The sequence below is a fragment of the Periophthalmus magnuspinnatus genome, chromosome 17, assembly GCF_009829125.3.
Source record: "Periophthalmus magnuspinnatus isolate fPerMag1 chromosome 17, fPerMag1.2.pri, whole genome shotgun sequence".
Classification (NCBI taxonomy): domain Eukaryota; kingdom Metazoa; phylum Chordata; class Actinopteri; order Gobiiformes; family Gobiidae; genus Periophthalmus; species Periophthalmus magnuspinnatus.
In genome coordinates this window covers 19,286,684-19,302,277 of record NC_047142.1, presented here as the reverse complement: position 1 = coordinate 19,302,277, position 15,594 = coordinate 19,286,684, and the positions used below count along the sequence as shown (strand labels likewise).

The 15,594-nt window shown below is 37.6% G+C and overlaps 1 protein-coding gene across 1 annotated transcript in view; it reads right to left on the bottom strand.

Moving 5' to 3' along the window:
* insra (insulin receptor a) overlaps positions 1-15,594 on the bottom strand; it is an 80,695-nt gene that overhangs the window by 22,034 nt on the left and 43,067 nt on the right. Inside the window, exons 3-5 of the mRNA XM_033983152.2 lie at positions 6,317-6,653; positions 978-1,117; positions 425-569 (exon numbers count right to left, since the gene is read on the bottom strand). Of these exons, the coding sequence (XP_033839043.1) occupies positions 425-569; positions 978-1,117; positions 6,317-6,653 (622 nt within the window). The remainder of the gene's footprint in view (positions 1-424; positions 570-977; positions 1,118-6,316; positions 6,654-15,594) is intronic.

Below are 15,594 nucleotides of genomic sequence, written 5' to 3'. Positions count from 1 at the left end.
AACCACACTGAGATCATAATAGTAAAAAAAACCCCATACATGGCTATACACAATCTAACAGCATTATTTTTCGGCACTAGTTTCATTACACATGGAACCAGTTTTTTTGGAACCAGTTGCACATTGACATATATATATATATATATATATATATATATACACACATATATATATATATACACATATATATATATATACACATACATACATATATACATATATATATACACATACATACATACATACATACATATATATATACATATATATATACACATACATATATATATACATATATATATATATATATATATATATATATATATATATATATATATACACACACTTTCACAACCGACCAGATATACCAATAATCCACTTTTATCGTAGTATGCATTAATAGGACTGCAGTGCTAAGTCTCACCCGTTGTATAGCTCTTCTCCTCGGATTGTCCTCAGTTTTCTGAAGAAGAAAAGGGACACCAGTGCATATGACCTCTGAACTGCCAGATACCCTGTGATCTCCTCCAACTGCCCCAGACTGGCTTCCAGCTCTGCAGCAATGTTGTCTGTACAAAAAAACAAACCAAGAGCCAGTTACAAAAAAAAAAAAAAAAACTTTGCTAAGAAGAAAAACTGAAGGGAGATTTGCCTTATTTCTTATAATATAATATAATATAATATTTCCCTTATTTCCATTTCAACATTTTCTGTTTTTATGTGTGCACTTTTTTGAGGAAGATGTTCCACAGTATGACATTTAATTATCTTCAAGGAGGCAACCAGTTGGCCGCTTCTAGGCCACGTATCTGTTAGCTCAGCAAGTTAATGTCAGCCATAGAAAGACCTATAATTGAATAAATGTAATGTGGATAAGTTTACTGGTATACTACGGGACAATACAGAGAAGCAGATGGCCCCCCCCAACCAGAAAGGTTCCATAGTCCTTTAAGTTCGGAGGCTTAGTAGGTACTCACTTCCTCCTCTGAGTTTGATGATCAGGCTGCCATTGAGAATGGTGCAGCCCCTCAGAGCCTGAGCCGCTGTGACTGAGTCAATGGTCTTCTGCCCCATACAGATCTTTGGACATAGCCCAGTGCAGAGGGTACACATCAGCCTGGAAGCGTACAACAAAAATATTTTAAAAACGTAATTGTGTGTGTGTATGTGTGTGTGGGGGTGTGTGGGGGTGTGCGGGGGTGTGTGTGTGTGTGTGTGTGTGTGTGTGTGTGGGTGTATGTATGTATGTATGTATGTATGTATGTATATATACACACAGTATTAAAGGCTGTGCCAATGATGATAGTCTATTGAGTTGTGACATCAATAACTAGGAGTGTTATGTTGTCAAAACACAGCAATTGTATAGTAAGAGAAAATAAGATTCAACTAAGACACTTCACAGCAAAAATTTGATTAATAGCAACTTTAACTCAAACAATAAAACATCAATATAAGAGGACATGAGAACAGAAGTTCCATGGAAAAAAATCACTTTCTCTCCTCCTCTATCCCCCTCTTATTTCCTGACCTTTTCTCAACACATGCACACATAACGCATCCAATATCACGCTTATATCTGCAAAGTACTTTAATTTCCACAGCTGAGGTTGGAGAGGAGAGGGCAGCTAAGCATAGAGCCCATAAGACCAATATGACAATATGAATCCAGACTAAAGCAGTTACACAAGGGTCAAGTTTGGGACAACACAAGCCCAGACGCACCTGTGAATCAAATCTAGGATAAAAGTAATAGGAAGTGTGCAAAGTATTTGTTGTTGTAAGTATTATGATAGGTGAGTGCCTTATTTGACCTTAGGTTTTTGGAGGGTACAAAACAATATACACATTTGAAGTGCAGTCCCAGGAGATTTAAAAATAATATGTTTTTAAGCTCATCATAAAGCTACAGAGAACAACATACCTACTTGCATGGTTTAAAATGGTATATGTTGACTATATAGCTCTGAGGCCATTTTAAAAGGTTAGTGGCCGTTTGGTGACCGATAACAATTATCTTACCAATTTTGAACAATGTAAAATTATATTGCTTTTTAAGGCCTGATATTGCTGGTTCTAACAAGCTAAATGTAACTAGCAAGCATAACTTTAACACATTAGGGGGCATGCAGTTCTTCAGATGGTGCTGTAAGTCCACAGGTGGGTCTACTCCGTGCACTCAGTTACTCAGAGCTCTCTTCTTTCTCAGTGCACCAGGAGATCATAAGAGATTTTTTAACCGAATCAAATATAAAATTATTATTGTTGTTTGTTAATGCATCAGAAAGAAAAAAAACATTACAGATTTTACAGACTTTTCAATAGCCCATCACAGTGCATTTGATGTTACGCGGACATTAGATATACAACACAGCTTATCTGGCCCCTGTCTTTAAACAAAATAACAACGATTTTTACATTGAATTTACCCTAGACCCGTAACCTGTAAAGCGAGATAAGTGGAAAAGAGCACATGGCGTTCTGTACACCGAACAGCCACATTATCCAAAGCCTACAGTTTAATACACATTGTAACATCACAAAGAATGCTCCAATGTGAACGAGGCAAATCTCGGATCATATGCAAAGACACCTGTCACCTGGACGGAGACATGCAGCGCGCGTTCACAGTGCGGCAGGTAGGCTCCTGGCTCCTGGTCTCAACCCAGGCCACTTTAGTCCCAAACTCTCCAAAAGGTGTTTACGCCGTTTCCAAAAGAGCCGACAGAGAGTCCGAGCACAGCACATGCGCCACATCGGAGCTACACCTTTCCCGCTCCAAGCCCAAGATTTCGCCAAGAGCATGTCACGCACAGACCCGGAGGGACAACACTCCATAAATCCAGTGGCCTGACAGAGCCTTTGTTGAGATTTTAGCACTCTCTAAACTGGACTCCACACATTGCTCTTCACGGATTGTTCATATTGGAAATGGATTTACGCACAAGCTCAAAGGAATGCAGAGATTTGGATGACCAATGCATAAACTGATGGGTTTTTTCCTAATTTTTCTAAGCTAATTTTTACGCACGAGGAGTGCTCTGGGTGAGTTCCATTCAAACTTTTAATCGCTCTCATGGCCATGCTCTAAAAAGTCGATGTTTTTTTTTCCCTTTCTTAGAAAGACTCTTTTTTATTATTATTCAAATTTATTTATTTTGTTATTTTTAATTTAGCAGTATAGCTGCTGTGCGGAAGATCAGGCCCTTAATGTGTGTAAATCTAGAAAATGAAGTAGCTTTAAGGTGTATTACCCTGAGCATGTTGAAGATTACAATGTTATGTTATACGTAGTATTACAGATTGACCTATGAAACTGTGACAAGCATCTCTTCACCGCTGCCATGGTAACGGACCTACATGAAGACATATCCTAGTGCTTCTCAGCTCCCATCGCATCAGACCTAAATTCCATTGAAGATTTATGGATGTACACAGTTCAAACTTTGGATTGGACTTTTCTTAAAAGATCCAAAAACTTTCTATAAGGATGGAACAATTGACAATCTGTCAAGAAAGAAAAAAGCCATTCACTGAAGTTAAATCAGATACATGTGCCATGACCAAGACATAAATAAAAGGCACGCCTGTTTGATTAAACAATCTCAGCTAATGACTCTCCTCATCCTCCAAAACCCCCACTCAACTTTAGCCAAGTCAGCACTTGTGACTTCACCTCATTGGTTTATCAGCCCCGCTCAAACTCTGTGGTTTCAACAGGAAATACACTGGCCATCTTCCGACCAGACCCTAGGAATTTCATGCCCACCTTTGACCAGAGACGAGAGAGAGACAGAGCATGTCCAAAGAGACAATTCCTGAGGAGTTAAAACTCTCAGTTGTCTCTCCAAGTCGGTGGCCTTCTTTTAATGTGTTTTTAATCCAAATCACTATAGCTATATCTGGCCGAAAGCAAAGCTTTCACATTTTCCAAATGCAAATATTTGCATTTTGTAGTCGACAGCCTTTTTCATTCAATTTGACATTGTCTTATTCTTACCCGTGCCGCTGAGACCTTAAGCATATCAACCAGAAAGCATCCTTCCTGCTTTCAACACTGGAGGAGAAAACATTCAATAAACACTCACAAAGGCCATGTGAGTCTCGCAACACAATTAGAGCATAGAACAATTACCCCTTTTAATATCACTACATATAGTAGTAGCACTATCACGCAAATTTTCATTATATAAATAAATAAGGCCAAAGCAAGGATTAAACATAAAATGGTAGGAAGAATAGCTGATATTACATTACATTAGTACATTATTTTGAAACATAAGGACCACTGTCAAGTAGAGGAGTGTAACTTCAAGCTTGAGTATTGAGTCTTTTCCTAAGTATCAAAATCAACACCGATTCTGATGCCATGTTAGACAATAGAATATGATTTTCAACATTAATATTACTCCCTTTTATGTTACCATGTGGAGTTGTATCTGTAATCCCTCAGTTGTCCAGGTATGTTCCATAGTGGTCCATGGTTCTGACACAGCTCAAGGAAGCTGCTTTTTCCTGGAAATATGACTTTTTTTTACTACAAATACTTGAGGAGTCTTTATGCAGATGCTTGCTAATGCTTGTTTTCCCAAAAAGCTATCTGAGTAGAGTAACTCAATTAAGGGGATGCACCCAATTTCTTCATGTAATAAGGTATTGTATTGGCAGTTGTTGATAGCAAAAAATATATAGCACACATAACACGCTTCTGTACCCTAAAATGCTTGGTCTGCACACTGCATAAGTCTTTCTCTCCTTTCTGCTCCCTCAGAAAGGAGAGAAAGAGGTGATGACCTCTTTATCTGATACAACTCTCATCAGTCAAACAGAGAAAAGGCAACATGTCAAAATGGTGCTGTGTTTCTGTTTCGCCCACAGATTTCACACAGTGTTTGGAAAAAGACTCATTCACAGCTCAATCAGAGACAGAGACAGGAGACGGGTGCAATCAGGTCACAAATCAGAGAAAGGCTAAAGACTACAACATGATTGTTGTTCTTAAAATCTGGTAGTTCTGGTTTGGACGTGGTTTGGACCTGGTTTGATCCTGGTTTGAACTGTCCTTGATTGGTCCTTGATTAGTCCTTGATTAGCCAGATATAGTGCCGGATTGGTTCTGGTTTGACCCTGATTTAGTGACTTTGTGTTCCTGGTTTAACCTAGGTTTAGTCTTGGTTCAATACTATTTGAATCATTGCTCATTCTAGCACTGGGGTAGCCCTGGTTCAGTCCTTGTTTAGTCCTGCTTTAGTCCTGGTTTAGTCCTGCTTTAGTCCTGCTTTAGTCCTGGTTTAGTCCTGGTTTAGTCCTGGTTTAGTCCTGGTTTAGTCCTGGTTTAGTCCTGGTTTAGTCCTGGTTTAGTCCTGGTTTAGTCCTGGTGTTAGATTCAAAAACAGCTTTAAATAAATTGTTAAACAATAAGTATGGCATAGGTTTGCTTTGCAGGTCCCAACTACCGGTGTGAAATAACTGAGCAAAACTGAAAACAAGAAGCCAAGTCAACTCTGAAACTCAGAGGGCACAAAATGTACTACCATCACCGAGGTCTATACCCTGACACACATACACAAGCACCTACCAGCAAGCAACATCCAGGAAATGAGTGAGAAACAAAGATATGCAAATGCCAAGAGCCAATTCCAGGTCCTACTTAATCATGCATGAATCAATCTAAATACAACTCAGAGTAACATAATGAAGAGGGAACACTGTTATAACATGAATAAAAGTTCTTAAAAGTTGATTTTTCCCTTTTGAACTGAAAGGAAAAGTATTGGAAAAATAAAGCTTTGTTTATTGATGCTGCCAGGCAACTGCAAACTCAACACCCTATTTCCAGTGTACCCCTCTTGTGCAGAAGTCCATCTCATCAGTCATATATCTGCAGTGCGTGACTTAAAAGCAGAACACTCTGAGAGCTAACTTTATAACTTGAATAACAGATACACAATGTGATTTTCTGATTGGTAATGATATTAAAACTAGTATTGAAAAGATACTCATTATCAGATACTCAGTATCGATACTTACAAAAATAAAATAAAATCACATTTACAGGACTAATCTTGACCTTTCCTGATACATATCCTATATCAGAACTGCTATAAGACCACAGTAGTTAAGAAATTATTAGTAGTAAAAATGACATTGTATTGTCTAAAATAATTTATTGTCTCTGTGGTATTGAAATCGGTATCAAGCAATCTCAAAAGAGTTAAAATGTTTGTATCATGGTAACACTATTTAATAAATTTGAGTATCTAGAAAAGCACAGCAGACTAACATTCCATGAGCAGATCTGTATCAAAATACTTACGCAAAGGAGTTGACAGTGGTGTATCCAGAGGGGCACTCAGGGATACAGGCTCCGTTGTGGATCACATACTCATGACAGTCAATGTTCTTGCTGCGCTCTTTCTCCCACTTGCACTTGTTGTGGAGGTCCTGGCAGAAGGAGAAGGGCACGCACCTCCAGCCCCGGTAGAGGTAGTAGTTTGGGGGACACCGGTCCACACATGTGTCCTGGTGCTGGAGCCCCCTGCAGGCCACACAGTGCGCTGCAGAGTTGGGTTTGGAGCAGCCGCCCAGACACTGCTCATGACAGCACTGATCGTCTTTGGTGCAGGCGCGGTGCTTACAGTGAGCGGGACACACTGGAGGAGACAACAGAGGATATCAGTCAATGTTCAGTTCTCATATCTTAGGAATACAGGGAGGAACTCTCTAGCCACAAATAAAATCTGATTTCAATCCGTGACATTAAAACAACATGGGGGCTGAAAGCCAAACATGGCCCTCCAGGAGGCCAAATTTGACCCGTGAAGGGGTGTTGAGATTTGTAAGAAGGATCAGTTTTGTAATCAGTACTTGCAAAGGAGACAACTCTATTCCCTTAAAAAATAATCAAAAATGGTCTTTGCAGATAAATTCTTGAATGCAACACATAATTGGTTTGGCTATCAAGATGCACTAAAAAGTATTCATTTTGGCCTGCCAAGGGAAAAAAAAGTTTAGTCATCCCTAAACTACAGGGTAGTCAATATTCATTTGCTCCACACTTGAGGATTCTAAACTACTTCTGTAGCCACAACTGTCCTGGGACAAACAGATAGAATCAATGCTGCAAACTAAACACCCACACCCCACCTTCATACAAGGTCCAGAAATTGCTGCTGTCCACTGGATGTACCAGTGTGTATACTTTTGTAGTCCCTAAACATTAATCACACATCCTCTTTTCATCATAAAACAGATTGTAACTAAAGAAATCCCACAAAAGACTTCATCCTCCCCAAAAACTAGTATTTACAAAAGCTGACGTCCCCTGCTGAGCCTAGAGACTTGGATTGGAACTGTTATATCTTTGAAACCTTGAGGCAGGAGTTAAGTCCCAACATGAGTCCTAGCCCAGAGGACTCAGAGCTATTAAAGACATAACTGAGAACAGTGGGGATCCTCCTCCAGCAGAACACACCAGGTTTAAATAGAGACATAGAGCTGATAACAGGTATAAATGTGTTTTACAAATTATAATTCTGTCTATTGGTTTACATACACACCAGGTTTTAAAATAATAGATTATGACAAAAATAAACATAACATATTGGAGATTATGTCACTTCTATTTTAATATGGTCCTTGTGTCTCTATGTATATTTTAATGATGCACTATGCCAACTACTGTATGTTTTAGGGGGTCTGCCACCTGTTTCCATGGAAAAGTTATTAGTTTGCCAGGAACGGTCCACAGTAAGGCATTAAACTTATCTTTGTTTGTTCAATTAAGTGTTTTTTCCAGGTTAAAAATACCTTGAAAAACATGCATTCTTCTGTGTTGCATACAGTAAGTGGGGTCACCTCTCCATAGATCTGACCTGTATCTGCTTTCAATGAAATGCAAAAGCTTAATGCCATACCATGGAACATTCCAGTGTACAAATGATGACAAATTTAGGTGCCCTTGCCAACATTACTCTTCCAATTAACGTATCCAGTATATATTCTGAGTACAATAGTCATAGGCTAAAAATAGGCTAAATCAAAGTTAAGAAATTAACTTTCTGGGATTTTTTTTTACTGTTTAAAATAATTATTTTCTTTTTCCATAAATGTTTTGTTTTTTTCCCCCTATAAAACAAATGCTCAACAGTCCTGCATAATTTAAATACAGCATAGAACCAATTGCATGAATGGCAAAGATAATAATGAATTGATTAAGCTATAACTTATAGTGATTTTCATTTTACAACATAACTTCATTCAATTAGTTCCTGTTTTCCTCATAGATTTGCCAGATACCCCGAGTCTCGTCAGTGTCTCTCCCCTGGAGCCGTGTAAACATCAGCTTAAGTGTCTCCAACAACAACAGACTGCTCCAAAACACGCACTGAAGAAATAAACAAGGAAAGGTACAGCGGGCCCAAAAGATTTTAAAATACATCATCAACAAACTTATCTATAATTCTAAATGTACCATCAGCAAAATATTTCAAGCATTTTACAAATTATTTTATCAAGGAGGTAATCAACAATTTTTATTTTTTATCAGATTTTCAGATGGAGGGTAGGGGTCTATGTATTCACTGATTTTGGAAGAAATAATCAAACTGAAAATCCACAAATGTCAGATTTTATTATTTTTTTTTGAGATTGTATCCATAAATAGGCCACATCAACCAAGACAACAACAATGCTTTTGTAACTGAATAAAACCACCACATTTTAGCCACTAGCCAATTTAGCCAATTTGTACAGAGAAGACATTGAACTCTTCTCCAGTTTTGTTTCATGCTGATAGGCTGAGTAATTACAGAGGTATTAACAATATACCAAAAACAGGTCTAAAAAGGGAATTTATAACTTCTCTTGTATTGTGTTTTTATTTCACTGGTTTTATAACTAGTACTAGTATTCAGATTTCTGTCAGCAGGAATAATTGTTAATTTATATGCGTTCTCTTGTAACTAATGAATAGTTGTATGAAAGTTTGTGGCTCTGTATTTTGTATGTACAGTAACTTTTAAACACATTTTGATTTGTTTTCTGACTTTTGCTTGAAGAACACATATACATTCTTGTGACCTTAATCCTCTTTTAAAAATGCTGGGTGATCACTTTGGGATAAGTATTTCACCTTTTCTTAATCAAAATAAATCCTGCATAAAGGAAAAAATGCTTTCTAAACTTCACCTTCATTTCCAATTAGGCATTTAGTTGCTGGAGGTCCCTCTGCTGTCAGCAATGGGAATTAACATTTAGAAAGTAAAGAAGTCCTTTTCCTCCATGAACGCTATGCTAACAGAACCATGTGTTCATTGTGAACACAAATTTGACTACAGAATGAGTTTGGTGATGGTTTATGGGCTAAAAACAGTTTAGGGAAAAGTCCGGAGTTTTATCTATGAAGCAACTTAAAGGGCAAAATCAAACAGAGTTTTCAAGTGCTCAGGAGGGACGACTTTGGATTAATGAAATAAATGTGAATGAAACAAAATACAACTCCAGGTGTGCTTTTAAGGAGGGATAACAGTAAAACATGGTTAAAGAGTCAAATAAAAAGTCAATTTTGCATAATGTGTGTGCTTGTGTACAAATCCACTCCAGTCTTGAATGAATGCTGTGTCATTTGTGGGCTGTCAGCTTGGTCATGTGACGACACACTGCTTGTTTATGTTCATGTATGTAGGAAATGGTCCTTATGCAACACAGGGCTCATATCACAGGTGTGCGCGAGGCTGTTATTTGGAGATATAGAGAGGGGGTGGGGACAGAAAGACAGAAGGACAGAGAGAGGAAGATGGAGACAAACAGAATTATTGAGATGATAGAAAGAAAGTAGGTGGAGAGGGGAGAAGACATAGGAACGGAGGGAAAGAGACAACAGCAAGGGAGAAACAGAAAAGAAAAATAATGCGTTACCAATTCAAATAGATTATAACATAGATCAGTATATTAAACAATGGGCAACTGTAGAGCATGGTAATCTTATTTACATATGAAATGGTTTGACCGGCTGTTGGACTGAGCAGTACCAGTCCCTCTGTCCCTCTGAAAAACAGTGTTTTATAACTTCATGTTTTTCTTTCTGTTCTTGTGACTCAGCAATTTGAGGACATGCTCCTGAACAGATCTGCTTCATTAGTGCTTTTTGGGTCCAAGAAAAACAACATGGACCCCCTGTGTCTCTTCACTCTCCGTTTCCCTCCTTTATCTATGTGTACTCTCTCTTCCCTCTTTCTCTCCAACCATAGCCCTGTCTCTCTCCCTCTCTCTCCCACTTTCCTTCTCTTCTCCCATTCTCCCCTATTTTTCTTACCCCCTCAATTCCCTTCTCTATTCATTCTTTCTCCCTTTTTGTAACCCCATCCCTCTCTCTCCCATTTTGCTCACCTTGTATCTCTTCTCTTTTTCCAGTCTTTCCCTCCATCTCTTTCCCTGGTCTCTCCTTCTTTCTCAGTCTGTTTCACTTTTCACCCTTCCAACCCTCTATCTCTCATCCTACCCTCCTTCTCTTTTTCCTCCTCTCGACTTCAATTTACTTCTCTTTACATTATTTTTCCCTCTCTAACCCCCTCTCTTTCACTATCTTTCTCTCTCCTCTCTCTCTCTCTCTAGCTCCCTTCCTCTCTCACTCACCTCTCTCTCTCTCTCACTCTTTCTCTCTCCCCCTTCTCTCCTCCTTCCCGCTCTGTTTCTCCCATCTCTCCCTCTCTACATTGTACAAGATGGGGAAGGTCAGTTGCAACCTGAGACTGGCAGGAGGAAACGGGGTGATAGAAAAACAAATGATATAACACCATTGTGTACGTCAGTGCGGGTCCTGATAATCTGAGCTGAGACTTAAGGATTTAGTCTGAGCGCAAAACACACAAATCTTTGCCGTTTTGTAAAGTTTCTTTCATACGGACACCTCTGAGTAACTGCAGATTCTGTCAAGGAAAATACAGGAAAAAGGACATTTATCAATTTGCATTTATCAGATATATAATCTGTGAAGAGTTTGGATAATTATTTATATTTTTGGCAATTTTCAAAAACTCATTTGTATTTTATAGGTCACATTAAATAACAAAAAAAATAAATACACTGAAAGTCTTGTGCCTCGACTATCAAACAAGAACCACTTACAAAATACATTAAAATTAATATTATCGCTTGCATTAACAGAATATTAATTAAGTCTACCCCCAAATTTAAACAAAAAACAGGACTGGAAATAAAAGGCTCAAATCACTAAACACTTCATATGTGACTAGAAGCACCATTTGAGAACAACTGCTGTAAAGTAAAATGGCATTTTTATGATAAAGATTTTATTCTGCATTCTTTTCTTTGTTAATGTTAATTTGTGATTATTTTACGATGATTATTTATGTTTTGATTTGTTTGTATTGTAGTATTGATTTTAATGTCTTTCTTATTCTGTAAAGAACTTTGAATTACTTTGTGTATGAATTGTGCTATACAAGTGAACTTGGCTTTCCTTGCGTAATGAATAGTCGAGATTTAATAATATTTTTTCGGCCCATCAAACAAAATTTAAACATATGCCAACTAATTTTTATCTTTTTATTTACATTGCCAAGGCAGCGTGCATTTATTCAACTGTGAATCCTGATCCTGTACAAATCCAGTCCATTGCTTGTGACCAGCTGCAGATCCACCCTCAGCTTTATCCAATGTGTTGGCTAGCTGCAGACACTAGCCACTCAACTGGCCTCTCCCATTGCTAGGGAAGACGGGGGCTCAGTTTAACCCTTCACATGTTTTGGCCCATTACAGATCAGGTCGAGCGGGACAGACGCAATGGGGAGGTTTGAAAAAAAGAGGGAAAAAGGGAAAGGAGCCTCAATGCTCAGAGCTGGGGTGAACCTGAATGACACTTCTGGCACAGCTTGTACTCAATGCTTTGTATCGACCATCCAAAGTGAGTTCAATTATAAATGCTTTGCCAATGATTAGACAAATTCAAGAATATTATATTATCTATGCATTTAAAAAGTTTCAAGAATGTTTTCCTAGTTTTAAATAAAAAAAAACAAAAACGTTTGCTGGGAGTACTTTGAAACGCTTTGAAACACTTTGAAACCAGTCAAATATTGAAAAGACAACTGTATAATAACTGTACCTTAATTAGACTTATTAAGGAAGAATGAAAAACCTAATTGATAATGAACAAAGTTTATTAAGGATGACTCAGGCTTAGTAACTACTTCAATAAGACATTCGGGTATTAATTATGCAGTTATTAAGCCTAAATCATTCTTCACAGACCATTTGATCACTATGAATTAAGCTCATGTTCCTGCTTTTTTAAGGCTGTTAAAAGTGTAGCTATCATAAAAGTGTTACAACATTGACAATAACAGAAAATATAGTAAATAAAGTTAACTGCAATCTGCTCTATATATGGAGGTATACTGACGGTTTTAAGTTGCAACAATGATTTCATAGACTGCACTCAACACTTTGACATTCAGACTTCTGTGGTAAAGCTGCCTATTTAGCTAAAAGCAGCAAAAATAGCAGAAAACAATGCAACAAGTTTGACAGTGATCAGCTTCAACTAAAAACCGAAAGTCACAAAATGGTTGACCCCATGCAGCTCTGTCCCACATAGCAGCAGGCGGCAGTGAACTTAAATGACTGTACATGTTGTTCTTATTTTATCTAGCAGTCGTGCTGAATTCAACTATTAACTGTGGGTTTTTTGTATTAAATCAACAAAATATCATATTAAAGTGTCAAGTTCAATTTCTATCAATGGTGAAATTGTAATCATGTCATGCAGAAATTGTTGGTACTAAAAATAAGGAACAGCCCCCCAAAGGCATTTTGAAATAATATCTGCACACAAATCCTGAGTCCAATTGCAATAAATTCAATTTCAATAAATAATCTGAGATATTATCAATGACATGAGGTATTATGAATCATAATTAAAATGGCAGAAGAAATGTAGATAATTACTGATAAAAACAAGAGAACAAACCCAAATCCAATGAAACAGCCTACACAAACTAAATAGGCTAAATACTGTAGGTTACTATGCAATATCTTTCATTCATTGACTGTATTACCACATACTTGGCATATTATACTGTAAGCCATGTATTGCATATTGAAGCCAAAGTCATTTTATAGTCTTTTTCTGTTACAAGATAGTTGCCATTTTTACGTGTTGACTGGTGGGAGACTTCTGTGTAGGGCTACTGATCTCCAGAGGTCAGCGAGGTCAGGAGGACTAGACTTTTGCCAATGGGCATAATAAAGTGCAATCCCAAGATATTAATTCTCTAACTTTGACTACATTGACATAGACCTAGAGGTACAAAAAGCTAAATTTATTTTTTTTTAAATTACTTTTCTTGGAATATTCTCCAGTATGGCATTCAAATAATTTATTGCCATAGAATCAAGCAGGTGATGCAACAAGGCCAAGTTACAGATCATATCTGTGGAGAGGCGACTCTTCTCGCAGTTAAAGTGCAATGTTTTTCCAAGTTAACATTGGTCAACATCGGCAATTAAATAAATATAAAATTAATGCCATACTGTGGAACATTCCAGATAAAGCAAGGACATCTCCATGGAGACAAGCAGATGGCAAACCCTCCAGAAGAAAAGTTTCATAGTGCACCTTTAAATTCAACAGTAATAACGGTTTACATTTACAAAAAAAAATTGCATTACATTACTGTAACTCCGGTTTTAACTTTTGTTTTTACTGACAAAAAATGCTATCAACTGTACCTGCAAAACTTTAAAATGGCTTTGTTCAACCAATCTGTTTTCTATCTGTACAAAACACTTTGCTCCTTAGCCGTTATAACGCCTATTATACTGAATACAACGGCTCTTCCACACTGCGGGGGATAGACCTGTCCCTCTCACTCGTCACAGCTGCTCTGGAGGTGGGACGTTGGAAAGAGAGGGGCCTCACGACGCTACCTTTGATTCCCCAGGCTCAGAGCGACGCTTTAGGGGCAAGAAAGAGGGAAACGCTTTTCTTTTCCTAAAACATGCAAATCTCTCACTATACTACCCCGCTTTGGTAATGCTTCAGTTCAACCACGTCACCATCTCGGACAAAATGAATCACTGAACAATAAATTAAAAGAGAATTTTCAGTATTGGGAGCTAGAAATATAGTGTGACTTTCTGAAGTATTGCAATTTTGATTTGTGATTTCTGTTGACGTGAGTAGCGTTACTATTTGAGAGTGAAATACAAACTGCTAAAATAATATAAAAATTCCATGTATTTCAGACATGTTTGTTAAGGTCTAAACTATAGAGTTAGCAGGTTTTATAGCAAGAGTATTTTAGCTGCAATCTTTATAATACGGCTACCATTCAAACTGCAATTTCAATAACTTACTATTTCAAAAAAAAAAAAAAAAATTAAAATTAAACAATGTACCCACAATGCCAAAGTCACCAAACTGTTCAAATCCTGCTTAGTTTTTCATACACATATTTAGTATCAAGGACAGGTTGCTCTGGACCTGTTGAAAATACAGAGATGGTTTGGGAAGGAGCACAGGGAGCGGTTTGTTTGGGAACATTCACACATGGGGGGGTGGGAGCAAAATCTTCAAATAAAACAATGAGGATAACAACAAGGCTTTGCACAATCCATATTTTAAGCCAATGTCAGGTTGCTCTTACAAAAAGGCACAGCATTTCCAGTGATACCTTATAATCAATAAATTATAATCCAATTTCTAGTAATATAATAGAAGTACTATTAACAGTAAAGGAGATAGCGTTGCACTAGTAATAAAACTTTTTAAAGGGGGGGGATTATTAGTATTTCATTAGCTACTGCACAAGCTTGGCCTAAATCTTTGAGGACTACACTTTCGCTTTGGCATCTACTCATTTCTAATTTCACTACCGCTAGTATTCAATAATGGACTACTTAGTTGCTTATCAGTTTCAGTTAACCATACTGTATATTTGACTATGTACCACCTCTCTCCCATGTATCACCTGGAGTCCAATGCCAGTGTCTTTATGTCATTAGCGGAGGTTACGGTCGGATAGAGACCGCACAGCCACACAATGGGCCCTCAATGCAGAGCTATAATGAACAACAACAACAAACCCACACAAATGCATGCCTCCTGAAAGAATGAATGTGGCCTGTCAAAACTATGTCAGCTGCAAATGGGACATGAATGGGCTGATTAGCGCACGCAGCTACACAAAGATAGAATGAGCAGGATTGTTTGAAAAGGCTAAAAATGTAGGCAACGCAAAAACAATGGTATGGATTTAGAGGGATTACGTGCTAAATATGGATTGTGTCACTTGTAAATATTGTATAGGTGCTTTTAATCCAAATATGAAACTCATGCTTGTATGACTGAAGTTTTAAGACATGCAAAGTGTATTTTTGATTGATACAGTCTACTCTAAATCTATAGTTTTTTTTTATTGTATGACAGTTAAATAGTTTCTCTGTGAAATTCATTTATACATTCACAATATACTTGAGTATTTTTACTTTAAAGTGTGGTAATATGTAACTTTCTGAAGGTACCATGTCACCTGCATAACTCCATGGAAATTGCTCTTTTTGCAGCCATTA